This window comes from Salvelinus namaycush, chromosome 26 (genome assembly GCF_016432855.1).
Source record: "Salvelinus namaycush isolate Seneca chromosome 26, SaNama_1.0, whole genome shotgun sequence".
Classification (NCBI taxonomy): domain Eukaryota; kingdom Metazoa; phylum Chordata; class Actinopteri; order Salmoniformes; family Salmonidae; genus Salvelinus; species Salvelinus namaycush.
Genome location: NC_052332.1, coordinates 12200436 through 12219977, shown reverse-complemented (window position 1 = coordinate 12219977; position 19542 = coordinate 12200436). Strand labels below are relative to the sequence as shown.

The 19542-nt window shown below is 42.9% G+C and overlaps 3 protein-coding genes across 3 annotated transcripts; all 3 read left to right on the top strand.

Annotated features, from left to right (window-relative positions):
- Positions 1-3917: 3917 nt before the first annotated feature.
- LOC120021237 (proteinase-activated receptor 1-like) lies at positions 3918-6677 on the top strand. The gene is made up of 3 exons (XM_038964909.1): positions 3918-4173; positions 4918-5811; positions 6014-6677. The coding sequence occupies exons 1-3, from the start codon at positions 4110-4112 to the stop codon at positions 6403-6405; spliced, it is 1350 nt and encodes a 449-aa protein (XP_038820837.1). The 5' UTR covers positions 3918-4109; the 3' UTR covers positions 6406-6677.
- A 3149-nt stretch (positions 6678-9826) lies between these two features.
- LOC120021610 (proteinase-activated receptor 2-like) lies at positions 9827-13361 on the top strand. Its single transcript, XM_038965412.1, has 2 exons — positions 9827-9999; positions 11646-13361. The coding sequence occupies exons 1-2, from the start codon at positions 9924-9926 to the stop codon at positions 12722-12724; spliced, it is 1155 nt and encodes a 384-aa protein (XP_038821340.1). The 5' UTR covers positions 9827-9923; the 3' UTR covers positions 12725-13361.
- Positions 13362-16187: 2826 nt separating this feature from the next.
- Positions 16188-18911, top strand: LOC120021468 (proteinase-activated receptor 2-like). The gene is made up of 2 exons (XM_038965244.1): positions 16188-16459; positions 16922-18911. Exons 1-2 carry the CDS (start codon positions 16390-16392, stop codon positions 18010-18012), a joined length of 1161 nt encoding a protein of 386 aa, XP_038821172.1. The 5' UTR covers positions 16188-16389; the 3' UTR covers positions 18013-18911.
- The last annotated feature ends 631 nt before the right edge of the window (positions 18912-19542 follow it).

The following is a 19542-nucleotide window of genomic DNA, read 5'->3' as shown; positions in this document are numbered from 1 at the left end:
ACCATTGGCTAAATCTTTGACGTTAAAATGCCTATTTACTCTGTTCCATCTGACTGTGCAATCCACTGTCTCATCAGCCCAGCCAGGCAATTTATAAACTTGATCTCCACTATAAAAAGTATCTAGACATTATCTCACATTTCTTTTAGACTAACATTTAGTTTTCAACAGTTGAGATTTGTCTAAACCTTGCTCTCTGTATCTCTTACATTTGCAACATTGTTCCAATTTTCAAATTCGATCTCCAGCTGTCCCATCGTAATGAACATGTCGGGATGAGACAGACAGGCAGTCAGTCTTTCTAGCTTCAGTTGGAAGTGATTGTGTTAGTTGTGTTGTTGGCTAGCTCCTCTGAATAACAGTGTCCTGACGAGAGAGTTGTAACATCTGCTTCCAACTCACACTCTCAAACACGTAGATCCCCTGAACGCAGCTCACTTTCCAGCTCACACTCTCAAACACATAGATCCCCAGAATGCAGCTCACTTTCCAGATCCTAATCATCTGAATTCTGATCACCTGTTCACACACCTGTAAGTCATTATCACACACTATTTAGTTCAGTTCTTTGCACCCCATCATTGTGAGATATTGTTTGTTTTGTGACACACTTCTATTCGGAGTGCTGGGTTTCCAGGAATTTACCCCTGGACCCAGTTACCGACGTCATCCTTTGGTCCTTTACAATAAACACCTGATGTGCCCTGCGCTTCAAACCAACTCTCTGTCTCCCATCGTGTTCATTACAAGAGCACATTTTCTATGCCAGGTGAAATCGTGCATCATTAGTTCATTGTTATGGATTTTTCAAAATAAATGTCACTAGAGAACAGCTTAAACTAATGGAACTGCAGCCACTTTGCTGTTTTTCTGGCTGAGGTGACAGAGTTGGTCGTAGTTGGCTAGCTAGCAAGCAAGGAATAAGTACGATGCCAGCCGGTATGACAATGGAACATTTAGAACGAACGACTGGGTCGCGTCCATAGATGGAGAACAAAAAGACTGAACAACTGGGTCACAGCTCTGGCAACCGAACCGATAGAATGAACGACCAGCCAGCTTGGGTAGCAACCCTAGATTTGTGTTGGGACTATATCTTGTGATAGTATGAATAAATTAATCAAAATGTTTTTAATTGAAATGTCAATCATTATTTGAGTATGTTTGTAACCCATTGTATAAAAGTGGTAATGCCCTCGAAGCCGGTGTTTGGGGCCTAACAACACCCATGCCAATATATCCTCCAAACACCGGCTTCTCTGGCATTATCACTTAATTATAAATGTGCTCTGCTGTACCACAGAGACTCAGCTGCAACTGTTGTATCTGCTCTTACAGAAAGAAATTCCTTGCCATTCTTACACATCCTCTCTTGCTCACTCTCCCTCTTGAAAAATTGGGAAATTCCTGAAAATTCTGATGCCGACCATTATCAAAATCAGATCTGCACAAAATAGAGGAAATGCATCTTACAGGGGCACAACTTTCACTGGGGGAAATTGCATTTAGTCCCCCCCAGTTTTATCATTGGAATGTGATACAAACAAGGAAACGGTGTGCTTTAGGACCATGCGGACGCCTCCAAGCGGTCAGGTAGACAGTTTGGAGTGTTTATCTGACATAAATAAATAAATATATATACATACAGTACCAGTCAAAATTTTGGACACACCTACTCATTCAAGGGTTTATCTTTATTTTACTATTTTCTGCATTGTAGAATAATAGTGAAGACATCAAAAATATTAAATAACACATATGGAATCATGTAGTAACCAAAAAAGTGTGAAACAGATCAAAATATACTTTATATTTGAGATTCTTCAAAGTAGCCACCATTTGCCTTGACAGCTTTGCACACTCTTGGCATTCTCTCAACCAGCTTCATGAGGTAGTCACCTGGAATGCATTTCAATTCACAGGTGTGCCTTGTTAAAAGTTAATTTGTTGAATGTCTTTGCTTCTTAATGCATTTGAGCCAATCAGTTGTGTTGTGACAAGGTATACAGAAGATAGCCCTATTTGGTAGAATACCAAGTTCATATTATGGCAAGAACAGCTCAAATAACCAAAGAGAAATGACAGTCCATCATTACTTTAAGACATGAAGGTCAGTCAATGCAGAACATTTCAAGAACTTTGAAAGTTTCTTCAAGTATAGTCGCAAAAACCATCAAGCGCTACGATGAAACTGGCTCTCATCAGGACCGCCACAGGAAAGGAAGCAGAGAATAAGGCTGCAGAGGATAAGTTCATTAGAGTTACCTGTACCTCAGATTACAGCCCAAATAAATGCTTCAGAGTTCAAGTAACAGACATCTCAACATCAACTGTTCAGAGGAGACTGCGTGAATCAGGCCTTCATGGTCAAATTGCTGCAAAGAAACCACTACTAAAGGATACGATTTGCATGGGCAAAGAAACATGAACAAGTGCAGTCGCAAAAACCATCAAGTGCTATGAGGAAACTGTCTCTCATGAGGACCGCTACAGGAAAGGAAGAACCAGAGTTACCCCTGCTGCAGAGGATAAGTGCATTAGAGTTACCAGGCTCAGAAATGAACTGCACCTCAGATTGTGCTTCGCAGAGTTCAAGTAACAGACACATCTCAACATCAACTGTTCAGAGGAGACTGCGTGAATCAGGCCTTCGTGGTTAAATTGCTGTAAAGAAACCACTACTAAAGGACACCAATAATAAGAAGAGACTTGCTTGGGCCAGGAAACACGAGCAATGGACATTAGAATGGTGGAAATCTGTCCTTTGGTGTGATGAGTCCAAATTTGAGATTTTTGGTTCCAACCAGCATGTCTTTGTGAGATGCAGAGTAGGTGAATAGATGATCACTGCATGTGTGGTTCCCATCTTGGAGCATGTAGGAGGAGGTGTGATGGTGTGGGGGTGCTTTGCTGGTGACACTGCCAGTGATTTATTTAGAATTCAAGGCACACTTAACCAGCATGGCTACCACAGCATTCTGCAGCGATACGCCATCCCATCTGGTTTGCGCTTAGTGGGACTATCATTTGTTTTTCAAAACACACCTCCAGGCTGTGTAAGGGCTATTTGACCAAGAAGAAGAGTGAAGGAGTGCTGCATCAGATGACCTGGCCTCTACAATCACCCAACCTCAACCCAATTGAGATGGTTTGGGATAAGTTGGACTGCAGAGTGAAGGAAAAGCAGCCAACAAGTGCTCTGCATATGTGGGAAATCATTCCAGGTGACTACATCATGAAGCTGATTGAGAGAATGCAAAGCTGTCCTCAAGGCAAAGGGTGGCTACTTTTAAGAATATAAAATATATTTTGATTTGTTTAACAGTTTTTCGGTTACTAGATGATTCCACATGTGTTATTTCATAGTTTTGATGTCTTCATTATTATTCTACAATGTAGAAAATAGTAAAAATAAAGAATAACCCACGAGTAGGTGTGTCCAAACTATTTGACTGGTACTGTATGTCCCCCGACTTCTAAATCCAAAGTTGAGCCCCTGCAGCTTTATATTATCAAAAACAAGCACATACATACTGAACTAAAAAACATCAAACTGACAAAATAGCCATCTTCACATATGACCTCAGTGTTTGAAATGAATGAAATTGTTGAAAAATGTTATTGTCTGCTCTGGTCAAACTTTATGTTGTGGGTCTAGGAAGAAATAACTGGGACTATCAGTGTCAAAAAAGTAAGTTTTGTTTTCCAAAAATCCATAGGCTAGGTCTATTTAATAACAATTATCCTAACAAGAAAACAGCATCGATCTCCATTCAGTCAAAAATGTCATTCAACATTAAATATTGACCAACGTGAAATCTTTGACATGCAGCTGCATTATTCTTCCGTTCCGATCCTTGATCCCAACTGATGACATCAGAAGAAATGAACGCGCGCCCTGCTGAAAAAAATGCTATAATATGCGTCATGGTGGGACAGGCGACTGTGAGCTGTCTGAAAACGACAGTTTAGTACAGTTTAGTACAGCAACAGTGAGGAGACAGACCAAACATACAGTTTCAAAAACGTTTCCAGGTCTAGCAGGAGCGCTGTAGGCTTTATCAGTAAACCTGTTCATCTTTACGGAACTTCATTGCGGTTCTGGGAGGATGTTGTATAAACGTTTTCTTATCCTGGCAGCCGTGCATGCGGCGTCGTCCGCGGTTTATAACGGTGAGTAGAATTCCCCTTATGTGTGATGAAATGTTTGTTTCCTCATAAACTGTGTCACTTTTACTTAAAGTATTTCACACAAACAACGTGTAGGCGACACTTAGTAGACCCTCTTGATACATGGCCACACATATTATTTTCCAAATGTTAACTAATTATTCTAGGCTATAACAGGTCGGTGTGGAAGGTGACTTCATTTTTAAGCGCTGAATTATCACAACATAGGCCTAAATGTAGCCAACAAAATCATGCACGTTTCTTTTTTTTGTTGTAAATTGTCTCCAAACATTTATAGACAGTCAGGCATACATATTCCTAAATATAAATTACCAAGTCATGGTATATTTTGAATAGGCCTATAGACTATTGTAACCAGAAAGAATGGATTATATTCATTCTCTCACACATTGTGTACTTTACTGATATACCTTTCATTCATAGGCTGTGATGGATCAAAACACATTGAAATGAATTGCCATGGTCAGGACCCCAGAAGTGTTCTTTTGAACATATTTAAGTAGTTGGCCATTTTATTGACAGGATCAGCATTTTATTAACATTGTATCCCCTCATATCAGGACATGCCTCATCCCATTTCAAGGAAATCCTATAAAGAAAACCAAACAGTGATTGAGGCTCTCCACACCACTGGGCTTTATGACTGTATTACAATGTAGACTGCAGTGCTCCACACCTATCCTCATGTGTGGCTGACTCACATCTCTATGTTGTTTTTCTACTCAGGCAGCTCCATCGTTAGGACCTTTGCTAGGAGATTAGTCACGGAATGGCCCCTGGTCACAGACGAGCATATAGATCTGGACCTGCTGGACTACAACCCAAACGAAGACAGAAATGGGCCCGGAGGCAGACTTAACATTGGATCTGCACCAGGACAGAGAGTTGGGTTTATTAACGGGTCCAGACTGGGACAGGTGGAACTGGGCTCGGTCAGCAATGTTACAGGAGTCTGGTCTTACGCTATCTCTGTTACGGCCAACGACTTCCTCACAGGCCGTCTGTCCACCATCTTCATCCCGACGCTTTACACCGTTGTCTTCCTCATCAGCGTGCCCCTCAACACTGTTGCCATGTTGTCCTTTGCCCGACGGAGCCGGCCCATGAAGCCGGCGGTGATCTACATGCTGAACCTGGCGGCCGCTGACCTCGTGTTCACCCTACTGCTGCCCTTCAAGATCGTCTACCACTACAGTGGCAACGACTGGGGCTTCGGCGAGGGGATGTGCCGCCTGGTCACCGCCGCCTTCTACTGCAACATGTACTCCTCCATCCTCCTTATGACCTGTATCAGCGTGGACCGCCTGCTGGCCGTGGCCTACCCCATCAACTCCCTGGCCTGGAGGAGTCCATGTAACGCAGCCCTGGCCTGCAGCTCCATGTGGGTCCTGGCTGTGGGCGGCTCGCTGCCCCTGGTCCTCTCACAGCAGACGGTCTACTACGACCCACTGGGCATAACCACCTGCCATGACATCCAGGACCTGAAGCTGTTAGAGGGGCGCTACCTCTTCTTCTTCCCCATTCTCTCCTGCACCCTCTACTTCCTGCCGCTGTTCGTCACGGTGACCTGCTACTCCCGGGTGGTGCAGGTGCTCAACAGGGCTCCACGCGGCGTCATAGGTAAACAGAAACCAGACTCATGCACTTCACAAATGATATGCAGCACTGTCATCATGCAGTTTTACTAAGAGGAGCGGTTATCCCAGACCAAGTTTTTGGTCTAAAAAGTTGGCTATTTGTATTGATTCTCTTTTCCATGTCTTCTGCACAACAACCTTCCCCATAAGAGGATAACAGCGTTTTCTATTGGCATTTGATCTAGGTCGTTCAAGGCAGAAGGCACGAGCAGTGGTGATGGTGGTCATCGTGCTGGTGGTGTTTGTGATCTGTTTCACGCCCACCAACGCCATCCTCCTGGCTCACTACCTCCAGATTGGTGGGCGGGTGGCGGGGGAGCCGGACGCCACTCACGTGGCCTACCTGGTGTCTCTGTGTGTGGGGAGCATAAGCTGCTGCCTGGACCCCCTGGTCTACTACTTTGGCTCATCCCGGTGCCAGAGGCAGCTTGCGGGGGCTCTGGGGTGCCGGGCGGCCGCAGAGGGAGGGAAGAATCTGGCCTCATCCTCTGGTTCTTCCAGGACCAGCACCAGGATAAGTAAGGTGGATGCCTTCCAGGCCAGCCTCAGCAGCCAGTACAAGAAACTCCTGGTCTGATGGATGGAGATACAGAGAGCTGTTTCTGATTCATTTACTAAAGTGCAGAATATATATTTAATTGACTGAAGTGAAGAATATATATTTAGTATGTACACTGAGTATACCAAACATTCGGAACACCTTCCTAATATTGAGTTGCAAACCCACCCTTTTGCATTTAGAACAGCCTTAATTCATCGGGGCATGGACTCTACAAGGTGTCGACAGTTGTGTCAAGTTGGCTGGATGTCCTTTGGGTGGTGGACTATTCTTGATACACACAGGAAACTGTTGAGTATGAAAAATCCAGCAGCATTGCAGTTCCTAACACAAACCGGTACACCTGGCACCTACTACCATACCCTGTTCAAAGGCACTTCAATCTGTTGTCTTGCCCATTCCTCTGAAAGGCACACATACACAATCCATGTTTTAATTGTCTCAAGGCTTCACCTGTCTCCTCCCCTTCAACTACACTGATTGAAGTTGATTTAGCACGTGACATTAATAAGGGATCATAGCTTTCACCTGGTCAGTCAATGTCATGGAAAGAGCAGGGGTTCTTAATGTTTTGTATACTCAGTGTATTTCCCCTTTTTCAGACAGTGTACATATGGTCTTAAAGATAGCCATGGACCAAGCTAGGTTTTTTCTGAGGAGACAGAATGGATTTGGCTCGTACATTGAATTCAGTCAGACATTCATCTGTAGCCTGTGACTCCTGGGCCTGGTTTAGCTATGCCCAACTATATGAAGAAGATACATATTTAAAAAAAAAATTTTTTTTAACCTTTTATTTAACTAGGCAAGTCAGTTAAGAACAAATTCTTATTTACAAGGATGGCCTACCCCGGCCAAACCAGTGCAAGATGCTGCTGGTCTGATTGATATGGATCAAAGCTGTTTCTGACCTGAACCCAACCTCCAAGAAGGTACATTAGGGTGAGAGAAAAGGAACATTTCCATTTATAAAAATGGAATGCATGATAATGTATAACATCTTAAATTTGTATCTTAAATATATTTCCCATGGAAGTTGAAGTTGCTATTCTTGAAGTAGGTTTATGGTCCCCAAAGCAGTGTCTATGAAGTTTGATGGTTTGTGATAAGGGAATTACAAAGGGGTTATTGTTCAATCATGTATTGTACTATTTCTTAAAAGAACACTGTGGACAATACAAGGAAATGCTTTTATACGCAGGTTTAGTGAGCTCACGTCCATGCCTGTAGTGTAGGATCTGTTTCTGTTCCTTTTGTTAACATTTACCATTTTTTCTATGTACAAATATTTACTCAGCAAAGTGAAATGTATAGCCTATGTTGTCGATGTTGCATAGAAATACCATGCACTATATATTATATCGCTACAATAACTTTAGCTCAGACTCATTATTGCAGTAAATTTCCAATTGTGTGAATATATAGTGTTTGCAGAAATGGAAAAACTATTAGACAACTCCAATACACAGCCTAGGGGTGCTAAGTTGGAGTAAGTTATGCTGTGATGCCCCCTATTGGTCTAAATCATACTTACTTCAAGTCCATTTTATTTCACATTACATCCAGCGGGTGGTGCTTTGTAGCTACTTATACTGAACAAAAATATAAATGCAACATGTAAAGTTTTGGTCCCGAGTTTCATGAGCTGAAATAAGATCCCAGAAATGTTCCATACCCACAAAAAGCTTATTTCCCTAAAATGTTGTGCACAAATCCCTGTTAGTGAGCATTTCTCCTTTGCCAAGATAATCCATCCATCTGCCAGGTGTGGCATATCAAGAAACTGATTAAACAGCATGATCATTACACAGGTACCTTGTGCTGGGGACAATAAAAGGCCACTCTAAAATGTGCCGTTTTGTCACAGATGTCAGAAGTTTTGAGGGAGCGTGCAATTGGCGTGCTGATTGCAGGAATGTCCACCAGAGCTATTGCCAGAGAATTGAATGTTCATTTCTCTACCAAATTCCGCCTCCAACGTTGTCTCACAACCACAGACCACGTGTAATCACACCAGCCCAGGATCTCCACATCTGGCTTCTTCACCTGAGGGATTGTCTGAGACCAGCCACCCGGACAACTGATGAAACTGAGAAGTATTTCTGTCTGTAATAAAGCCCTTTTTTGGGGGAAAAACTCATTCTGATTGGCTGGGCCTGGCTCCCCAGTGGGTGGGCCTATGCCCTCCCAGGCCCACCCATGGCTGCACCCCTGCCCGTTCATGTGAAATCCATAGATTAGGACCTAATGAATTTATTTCAATTGACTGATTTCCTTATATGAACCTTAACTCAGTAACATTTTTGAAATTGTTGCATGTTGCATATTTTTGTTCAGTATATAGTTCAAACAAGTACTCAGCTTGCTAATAGAACATATTTGATTTGAATAAATTAAACATGCTGAATTTTAATGGTTTTAGGTGCCATAAAGACATTACAAAAAAGCAATGGTAAATATTTCTAATAAAGCATCCTTTCATTTTTAGTATCCTTTCATTTTTTACAATGTTTATTAGGAGGAAGGATTTCAAATAATGGACGCCCGAGGCATTGCGATTTGCTGAAATATGAAGTAATACATTTTAACGCACACACACACATATACACACACTCATGCATGTTGATAATTTTAGGTAGTTGACCAAATTAGTTCTACAATAAACAATACTTTTTCTTCTATTATGATCTTAAGACAAAAGGTCAGATAACATTGTTACTTCCCGTTCTCTCCTCTGTCCTCCCATACCATCCCCAATCACCAGCAATCCTATCCATTCCATTCCTCCTTTCCACCTGAAGAAAGACAAACAGAGCAGGAGAAAAGCACCTGAGAGTCCTCAAGCAACTAGCCTTCTGCATTAAATGACACATTTTATTGGCCAAACAGAGATGCTAGTGACTAAGTCAAACAAAAAGACCAAACCTTTGGAACTTCCACTGAGCCTGCCCTGAGGACACTGAACCTTATGCAACACACACCCCTCTCTCATTCATCTCATAAACCTTTGTTATGTGTTGCAACTGGGAACATAAAGAAGGAGAAGAAAATGGCAGAGGATAATCTATTTGATGTCAGCAAGGTTTGAAATTATGTTTTAGTCAAATCTGTTTGGGCTTCCTGTGGTCAATTTGCAGTCTACAAATTAATTATAATTATTTTCCAGCCCCCGACCATCCGCTCAAGAAAAAAATCGGCCCGCGCGCGGCTGAATCTAGTTCATGATCCCTGTCTTATACCTTCCCCAAATTCCAACTTGAAGCCTTAGTGTAAAAACACAAAACTGACCTTAGATCAGTGTCTGAGGGCGAGATCCTACTAGAGCCAGTCAGCCCGAGGACACAGGTGCGTACGGTCACATGACATCACACAGGTTTTTTTTTTTTCTTCCCACCTGTTATGTGAGGGCGGGATGTGGTACTTCCTCGTTAGTGTCATGCAGACAGAAGGAATCCACAAACAAACGCGCCGTCGGCATTCAACACTTTTCATACATCGCAAATAGATTGTTGTTGGATCCTTTTGTGGAAGTTAACATGAGTTTTAAGCCACATTGTTTGAAACTTATATTTTTATTGGCCTTTGCCGAGCACTGTCTGTCTCAGGAAACTGGTAAGAGCTGTTAGCCTTTCCCCTCGTCTAGTTATTGGTGTGTGTTTTTGTTCGTTGTGATATTCTTAAATGTATTTATGGTAAAAGTATTGAGTCGAATCCCCTCTCTGATTCCTAAATTAATAACAAGTTTGTGAAATACTCCTGCTTGTCATGTGATGTCGTCGTTCTTACCAACCTTAAGACATCGAAGGGTTCGATTAATGTAGCCCGGCGCCCGTATAGGGGTCTCTTGCACCTTCTGAAAGTTGATTGCATTCGTTTTGGAACCGGTGTTGTGCCGAAAATCTCACCACCTGCCAGAATCCCCCCCTTTTAATTTCCTTAACTTCGTGGCTAGCGTCAAATACTTTCTGTGGTACACAGAGTCAAATACTTTCTATAGAACCAACTTCAGGTCAGGCAACCGAAATTAATAATAAATGTATGTGTGTAATATTAAACATGGAGGGAGTAAAATGTTGGAAAGCAATAAACATTTCAGAACTGGCTGAATTATTATCCTTACACTTTCAAAAATACTAGTCGAAAAAATACTCGCCCAGGGCGCCATACAAGCTACAACAGCCACATACACTTGAAAGAGGGGGGAGGTTCGGCACAACACCGGGCACCTGACTCACGCGCAACCTCCTCGGGCGTGAGTCAGGTGCCTGGCTCTGTCCAGCGGCGAAGTCGGCTCCAAACAAAAGTGACTTAGGGCCTAATTACGGAGGTGTAGTAACCTAATTTGTAAGATTCGGTTTCCCTATGCAAAAGTGAACGCTTTCTGCCTTCCCAATGAAAAGTAATTAGAAAATTCAAACATTTTATTGAATGGAGAAGAGATGTTGTATCACAGAACAATGAGACCTATATTTCACTGGATGTATAAATCTGATTGGCGTTTCCACTCACTACCAAATATGGTGATGAGCGGGTGGCCAGTAGTGGGAGAAGATGGCGCAAGATGGATTTTGGCTCTGACAACCGCCTTGGAAACCTACTGTTCAATTTGAGAAGGGCACTCCTCCCTCCCCGCTTTCGCCCAATGACATGACTGGCCTCTGTCCAGTGTAAAATAAGTCCCGCATCAATTAGTATGGTCACATGGTACTTTCAAGACAACTGGGAACTTGGGGGGAAAAACGTGGTCAAACATGACGATAGTGAGCTTCAAGTCGGAGCGCTAGAAAGATGCCCAAATTTCAGTTTCCCATTTCCCAGTTATTTTGAACGTGAGCGCATTCCCCTGCTCAGACGTTGCATGCGTCAACCATTGGTTGCGTGCCACATCATCGACTGACATAGCAATCTGTATGTGGTTAGCTGATGTGTAAAATACTTATCCAGGTGTTGTAAGATCTGGCAAGGGTGAGCAACACCTGGGCAGAGGAACGCGCCCAAAATGTCATTACACATACTAATGACAGACTTTTGACAGTCAAGATTTAAGAGAAAATGACCAACTGGAGTCTTATTAGTTGACTTCATATAATTTGTCTTTATGTTGGCTCTATATAATTTCAAGTAATAGTTGAAGCATGAACCTGACAGAGAATTAAATCACATGTCTATTGTATTCAAATGGCATACTTTATAACCCCATTGTTTGAATTCCTTAAAAGCCCTGTTCCTACTCACCTTGTTCCTCTTCTCTTTCTCAGAGCAGATCAATGCTGATGTTGAAAACCGAGGCTTCACGGGGACCGAGTCACCGGAAGGAGTGTGGGTCTCCCAGACGGCCCACATGGTCCTGGACAGTCGTCTGACCACGGTGTTCCTCCCCATCGTCTACATAGTGGTGTTTGCTGTGGGGCTGCCCACCAACGCCATGGCCATCTGGGTCTTCCTGTTCAGGACCAAGAAGAAGCACCCTGCCGCCATCTACATGGCCAACCTGGCTCTGTCCGACCTGCTCTTTGTCATCTGGACTCCCCTGAAGATTGCCTACCACTTCAACGGCAACGACTGGATCTATGGAGAAGGGTTGTGTAAAGTCCTGGTGGGCTTCTTCTATGGGAACATGTACTGCTCCATCCTCTTCATCACCTGTCTGAGTGTCCAGCGCTACTGGGCCATTGTCAAACCACTCTCCCAGAATAGGAGAAACAACGAGGTAGCCATCGGCGTCTCTGTCACAGTCTGGGTGGGGGTCTGGCTGATGACCACCCCTCTCTACCTCTATGACCAGACGGTCAAAGTGACCAACCTCAACATCATCACATGCCACGACGTCACCCGACCCAGCCAGAATAGCATGGCCGCAGGCTACTTCCTGACCATGGGAATCCTGGGATTTGTAGTTCCCACCGTGGTGTGCGTGGTGGCCTACATTCTGATGCTCAAGTCCCTGAGGAACTCCATGACAGATGCCAGCATCACCAAGAATCGGCGCAAGGCGGTGGTGCTAATCATCACTGTGTTGGTCATGTTCCTGGTCTGTTTCACCCCCAGTAACATCATGCTGCTGGTGCACTACTCCCTCCTGCTGGCCGGAGGCGTGAACAACGGCTACGGCTTCTACATCTCCACCCTGTGTCTGGCCGCCCTCAACAGCTGCGTGGATCCATTCATTTACTACTTCATCTCAGAGGAGTTCAGGCAGCATGTGAAGAACACACTGAGATGCCGCAGTGAGAGGACGGTGGAGAGAATGAGGGTCTCGTTCAACGCTCTGAAGTACTCCAAAAAGAGTAGCACCTACACTTCCGACTCTGGGAAAACACAGAGCAGCTCCTGTTAAGGGGGGGGTTGTCATATGGAGATAGTTGGCTGTACTGATGTTTTTCGAAGAACTGGATGAGTGAAAGGGAATACCGGGTTGGTGTCGATTTACCATGGTTCTTTCACCTGACATCTGTTTTCATCAGTATCAATGGAGACGAAGCCATTTTAAATGGAGATGTAACCCCAGACTACTTCATATATTATGTGCTTATTACATTGCCTTCACTCTCCTCATACATTTTGTTTGTTTTTGTGCAGATTTTGTTGGTTTTATGTAGAGGACAAAATTGATAAGTGTGAAGAGGCATTGTTTTTATTCTGTGTTTCTGATCCATTCCCCACATTTAAATAGTCCGATGTCCATTAAGTTTTTTCCAGCACTGCAGCTCTCTGAAACTGTAAACTTAGTTCTCAGTGCCCTATAGCACTGACCCTTCACTTTTGGTAATGTGCACTGTTCTTTTATCAAATGAGCCATTACTTGACCTAAATCATGACGCGATGATATTTGTAGCACCCATGCATCCTTGTAAATGCACATCTGACTCAGGTGAAATGTATAAATAGTTTTTTTTTTTTTTTTTTTTTTAAATTGTGTATATGTTTTCTTTTTCTGCATGTTGTGATAGAAAGTATGTCATGTCTTTTTTTTAATAAAAAATAAATAAATTCTATGGCCTTGGTTTTCAGTCAGCCGAGTGGCATTTAGCATTGGTTCCTTCTGTTGTGAGTTTGCTTGCATGAACAAATAAAAAGGGGAAATTCTGATCATTATCTTGAATGCACGGCATAGCTGTGAGAAGTGGGGTGGGGGTGCTGTGATTTAAATAATCTTCGAAGGGAGTAGTTTGGGGATGGGAAGGATTTTGCCTATGCTGCAGACAGCTCTATTGGTCTGTTAATAAAGGTCCAGTGCATTTTATTTGTGATTTTTCATGGGTTGCTGCAGAACCCTCATACCCCTACTTCCTGTTTGTTGATGCACAGTATAGTTTTGTCTGACTTTAGCCTACACCCTGAGAGATGTTGCTGAAATGGCACTCTTCAAATTGGTTGACAAATCTATTTAATCAGAATAAAGAAATGGTGGAATGGGTTTACTTCAATGTGGAAAATCACATATCTGAAAAGCATTGCCTCAAAATTGACCATTGTCCAGGCATACATGAAATGGTGAATACTTTCTTTATTGCAGCAATGCCCAAGAGAACCAATACCAGATTGGCATAGTTCTGATTTATATAGAACTGGGTAAGGGAGACCAGGAGTGGTTGTAACACTTCACCGTTTCATCGGTTTCTCAGAGATCGTTTATGGTAGTGTATTCAGAACTTGATACAAACAACCTAAATCTGTCCTTTACAAATTGGTGTGGTAATATATGTAAATCAAACTGCAAATGCATGGTGTCTTAAATACAAGGAGTGAAGTGTTACAACTAAACCAGACCATGGGGTAAATTGTAACAGTGCTTGGGGTGAATTGTAACAGAATTTTAAAAAAGTACATATGACATGCAACTAATTATTGAATGCTTTTGAGACCATGAGAGCAACATTGCCAAGTTTACCTTGTGTTTGGCAGAAATAATACATGTAACATTTAGTGGCCGCTGCCAACATACTGACTCAACTCCAGCCACTTCAATAATGTGAATTGATGGAAATTATGTACAAATGTTTCACTAGCCACTTTAAACAATGCCACTTAATATAATGTTTACATACCCTACATTACTCATCTCATATGTATATACTGTACTCTATATCATCTACTGCATCTTGCCATCTTTATGTAATACATGTATCACTAGCCACTTTAAACTATGCCACTTCATGTTTATATACCCGACATTACTCATCTCATATGTATATACTGTACTCTATACCATCTACTGCATCTTGCCTATGCCGTTCTGTACCATCACTCATTCATATCTTTATGTACATATTCTTTATCCCTTTACACTTGTGTGTATAAGGTAGTAGTTGTGGAATTGTTAGGTTAGATTACTTGTTGGTTATTACTGCATTGTCGGGAACTAGAAGCACAAGCATTTCGCTACACTCGCATTAACATCTGCTAACCATGTGTATGTGACAAATAAAATTTGATTTGATTTATTATTTTACTCTTCTAAATGGTTCTCAACCAAACAACTTGGCTAAACTAAACACCTGAACGTGTGTGTTTGCGTGCGTGGCTGTGTGTGACAATTTTGGACATGTTCACTTAATCAGATTCACAGTTGTGACAGTGGTATGGCTGTCCTGGGGTACAGGCTTGGTGGGCCCATAATTTGCTTTCCCAGCAACACCCAGACCTCCTTGGACTCATGCACACAATGCAGAAGTTTTCTTCATCGGAAGAATCTGAATCTTCTGGTTCAATCTGCTTTGTTTTGGCTTTTTTCTTAGGCAGGACAGTTGTTTGATGTGTTTCAGTGTGGTTTGTCTTGGCTTGCTTCTTTCCAGCAGGTTTTTTAGGCAGGGCAATTACAATTTTTGCCTTCTGAGCGCTTGACTTTTTATGCTCTTCTTCCAGTGCCTGCTTGATGGGTGTATCCATCAAAATCACAGTTTCTCCTCTTCCTACCCCTTGTTGCAATTTTCCTGGGTCCTGGTTTTGAGAAGGGGTGTAGATCAACTGGGTTGAAATCGGAAGAGTAATCTGTGCAGAATCTGTACAGCGTCACATAACATATGCTCTACAATTTTGCAACTGACCTGATGGACTTCCCCTGCTCTGCTTTTGACGCTTTGTTCAAAGTGTGGAGAGGTCTGGCTTTCTTTTCCATAATCCAGGAATGCTGAAAGTAAAATAAAACATTCCGTTTTCTCACAAGTTGTACAACTAACCTTGACCCTTGCAGCCATTAGCTAGCTTAAATTTGAGCTAAATGTTAACTTTAGCATTGCTTATTTGAATCAAATATCTCTACACAGACTGGTTATAAACCTGATAAGTTTGGTGAACAGAACTACAAAGCAGTTTATATGCCATCACAAAAACAAATTTACCTAGAAACTAGATTTCTGTCAATAGAATCTGCAGTTTATTATAGAGACTTGCTTTTTCACATGAGGGTTCAATACTAAACTGAGCATGTGCACAGTGAATCATATGATTCTACCTCGCTCCCGATTGGAGTAATTGCAAGTGTTACAACAATCCCCGGTCTCCCCTATACATCCCTATAAGATTTACATAGAATTAATTGCGATTTGTCTGCGATCCTTAGATATGACCAGACAGGTAAGAGCCGTGTAAAGTATCGCGCTACTCAGCTACGTGATTACCTTCCCTGTTTAGACTCGAGATGTAAAAGCCAAAGGAAACGACTTGTATGCTTAGTGAAGGAGTATAGATTTGTAAGCAGCATACAAATATGGTGTTTCATACATTGTCATCTTTCCTATTGGTTTACTGATTCCTGTTAATCAAAGCACTATGCTCGAGGCAGGTGGAAACTTACAGACACTCGAAACCATGTAACGTGCGTGCAGAGAGAGGGCGCGCGGTGGTTGATTCCGTCAGTCTCTGGTAGTTGTTAGGGTGTGTCTTGTTTAGGGCAGAGGGGAAAAGAAAGGTATATTGGACATCGGAGTGAAGTTAACAACCATTTCGAACTCGGTAGGACTAGATACACAGACCATTCATTCTGTACAAAGTTCACGGACCATGGCCTCATCTCGAATACTTTCCTACTTATTGTTGCTCGGTTGCGCGTGTGCAACAAATCCGTTTCAAGGTAAGATTTACCTTTTGTAAAGTATCTCATGTCTTTTTCAGTAGACCTGTAAAGACCTTGTGTTGAGCTTAGCGTACTCGTCGGTTCCAACCTGTGGTTAACCTACTTTTTCAGAGTATCAACAGTTCTTTATTCAAATGCTTTTTCGTGTGCCAGGAATATGTATAGTTTGTTTTTACCCATTTAGTATGGATCGCCTAGAGATGGAACGACCCTATATATTTGAGATATTAAGAAGACTGTGAAAATCGAGTTAATACCTTATGTTTGACCTTTTTTAAGAAAATGTCTTAACAATATAGAGTCTGTCATTCAAATCATTGCTTAATTTAATGATTTGTGTATGTTGTTTAGCCATGTAGTTTTTTCTTACAGTAACGTATTGTGTGTTGCGGCTCACCAAAACCGTTCAACATTATAGGTCTTTGTCAGTGATGTTTCTCTCCTGTGCTTCATCAAAAGGTAAAGGACGAGGGTTCATCGGGGTGGTTGACCCTCAGGATGCTGACCGTGTTACAGTGTCCAAGGCGACCGCGGACACGCTGCGGAGCAGTCTGACCACGGTGTTCCTCCCCATCGTCTACATAGTGGTGTTTGCTGTGGGGCTGCCCACCAACGCCATGGCCATCTGGGTCTTCCTGTTCAGGACCAAGAAGAAGCACCCTTCCGCCATCTACATGGCCAACCTGGCTCTGTCCGACCTGCTCTTTGTCATCTGGACTCCCCTGAAGATCGCCTACCACCTCAACGGCAACGACTGGATCTATGGAGAAGGGTTGTGTAAAGTCCTGGTGGGCTTCTTCTATGGGAACATGTACTGCTCCATCCTCTTCATCACCTGTCTGAGTGTCCAGCGCTACTGGGGTGTGGCCCATCCTCTATCTCAGCAGAGGAAGAACAACAAAGTGGCAGTCGCTGTCTCCGTCTCTATCTGGGCCTTCATCTGGCTCACCACCACCCCTCTGTACCTGTACAACCACACGGCCAAGCTCAAGGACCCTAACATCACCACCTGCCATGATGTCAACATCATCCATGACCTGGAGGACCCCTTCCCTGACGTAGCGCTGCCCTACTTCTACTTCGTCCTCATGGCCGGCATCGTGTTCCTGGTCCCCTCGGTGGTCATCATCTTTGCCTACATCCTCCTCCTCAATGCTCTCGGGAACGCCATGGCGGACGGGAGCGCCGGGAAGAACCGTCGGAAAGCCGTGGTGCTGATCGTGACCGTGCTGGTCACCTTCCTGGTGTGTTTCATCCCCAGTAACATCATGCTGGTCGTCCACTACTCCCTCCTCAAAGACGGGGTGGTCAACAACGGCTACGGCTTCTACATCACCACTCTGTGTCTGGCCAGCCTCAACAGCTGCCTGGATCCCTTTATCTACTACTTTGTGTCAGAGGACTTCAGGAACCATGTGAAGAACACACTGCTGTGTAGGAGCAGCAGGACGGTGGAGAGGATGAGGGTCTCCTTCAGCTCCATGAAGTACTCCAGGAAGAGCAAGGCCTATGTGTCTGAGTCTGGGAACACACAGAGCAGTACCTGCTAGTAGTGGATGACTTGGGAAAGACGCTGGCAGAGGGTCATTGAAAAGGACTGTGATGCACTGGAACTGGCTGTACGCGCCTTGTAAAAATGTAGAGACCTAAAAGGGTCTCTCCTATAACTGTTGTGAAATAGAATCATTTACAAGAAAGGGATCATGATGGTGTGTTATTGTGTGGGACAGACGCACAACCTGACTTCTCACAGGACCAGGACATCGAGTCCAGAAGAGGAGAAAATGGGTCTCAGCACAGTAAGCGAACCACCCAAAAGAGGAACTATATTACTTATCTGTCTAACAGTGTGTCAGGAGTAAGTTTTAGTAAGTTTTAAATTAGGATTTTGGCCACCGCTGAGTCGCCTTAGACTACTAGTGAAAATGGCTGAATATATATAGCCTGGACTTGTTACACCTTTTGTGATTTTCATATGAATGACATTAGAGGGCAAATGTGAAAGATGTAAATATCTAGTTAGATATTGTCTTAATGTGAAGATCAAGAGGTCAAACAACAATGCATATCGGACATGTTATTGCCTAGCACATGGGGAAACAACATGTCTTATGAAATCCCCAGTTAGAGACTTTTACTTTGTGCTAAAGTTAAAGGAAATTGGTGTCAAATGTCATGCAGTTAGGTGTAAAGTATTGAGTATTATGGTGATGAGTTACCTATAATTTAGAAGGGGCAGTGTTGGGGCCAAACTGGCTTTAAGTCTATAATCTACCTGTCTCCACTGTTCTATGCCTTTATACTGTATATTCGCCTCAGTGAGATCATATAGGCTGTAGGCCAGACACATTAACACTGTGCATTTTTACTTTTGTGCCATTTGTTTTAAGCCATTAAAAGTTTGTTGTTTTTAAGTTTGTTTCTTAAATAAACGTATGACATACAATCAGCTAATGGTGTTAGCTAGTTTCTATAGTTATTATTGTTCTTTTAATGTGTAACTTTGTCTCTGTTGCGTAATCCTTATCATGTTCCAATGCCCTGGTGCTCATGGAAGGGGGTAGACTGACTCACTCCTCTCACATGGTGGCAAATGACTTTACAACAAGAGTCATTGTCTGTGATTATAGTCTTCTTCATTCACAGGCTGGAATTTGTGAAATGTGTCCTGGTGGCTTTGTGTGACAATCTGAGGACAGATGTTTCTGTGGATCAGTTAACAGCTTTTTATTTTGAGTTTTTTTTCATGAAGGTCAATGTATCAGCACAACTGTGAAACTACAGGGATTTTTAAGGTTCTCATCTATTACAAAAACGTTCTGTCTGTCATTCAGAGGTAGTCTAGGCTGGGGAGTGTTTCAGAGCGAGATGGGACATGTTTCCATGGTGTCAGTGATTTTCCCACAGATAACTAGTCTTGAGGAGCCTCTTGAGAGCAGGCAGGAACAACCTCTGATTACTGGTTTGCTGCGATACACTCCTCACCTTTTAATAGGTAGATATATTTTATGAGTATTGCAGAGATGGGATATTTCAATATAGAGTAAGCTGTGCAATGTTGCGCTGTGGAAACAGGTTTA

What these genes read in the sequence shown, in the direction of transcription:
- LOC120021468 (XM_038965244.1), top strand. Translation starts at nt 16,390, where the DNA reads ATGGCCTCATCTCGAATACTTTCCTACTTATTGTTGCTCGGTTGCGCG. An exon ending in TGCAACAAATCCGTTTCAAG is followed by an intron (nt 16,460 to 16,921) that starts GTAAGATTTACC and finishes CTTCATCAAAAG; the next exon opens with GTAAAGGACGAGGGTTCATC.
- LOC120021610 (XM_038965412.1), top strand. Translation starts at nt 9,924, where the DNA reads ATGAGTTTTAAGCCACATTGTTTGAAACTTATATTTTTATTGGCCTTT. An exon ending in CTGTCTGTCTCAGGAAACTG is followed by an intron (nt 10,000 to 11,645) that starts GTAAGAGCTGTT and finishes TCTCTTTCTCAG; the next exon opens with AGCAGATCAATGCTGATGTT.
- LOC120021237 (XM_038964909.1), top strand. Translation starts at nt 4,110, where the DNA reads ATGTTGTATAAACGTTTTCTTATCCTGGCAGCCGTGCATGCGGCGTCG. An exon ending in GTCGTCCGCGGTTTATAACG is followed by an intron (nt 4,174 to 4,917) that starts GTGAGTAGAATT and finishes TTTTCTACTCAG; the next exon opens with GCAGCTCCATCGTTAGGACC. An exon ending in GGCTCCACGCGGCGTCATAG is followed by an intron (nt 5,812 to 6,013) that starts GTAAACAGAAAC and finishes CATTTGATCTAG; the next exon opens with GTCGTTCAAGGCAGAAGGCA.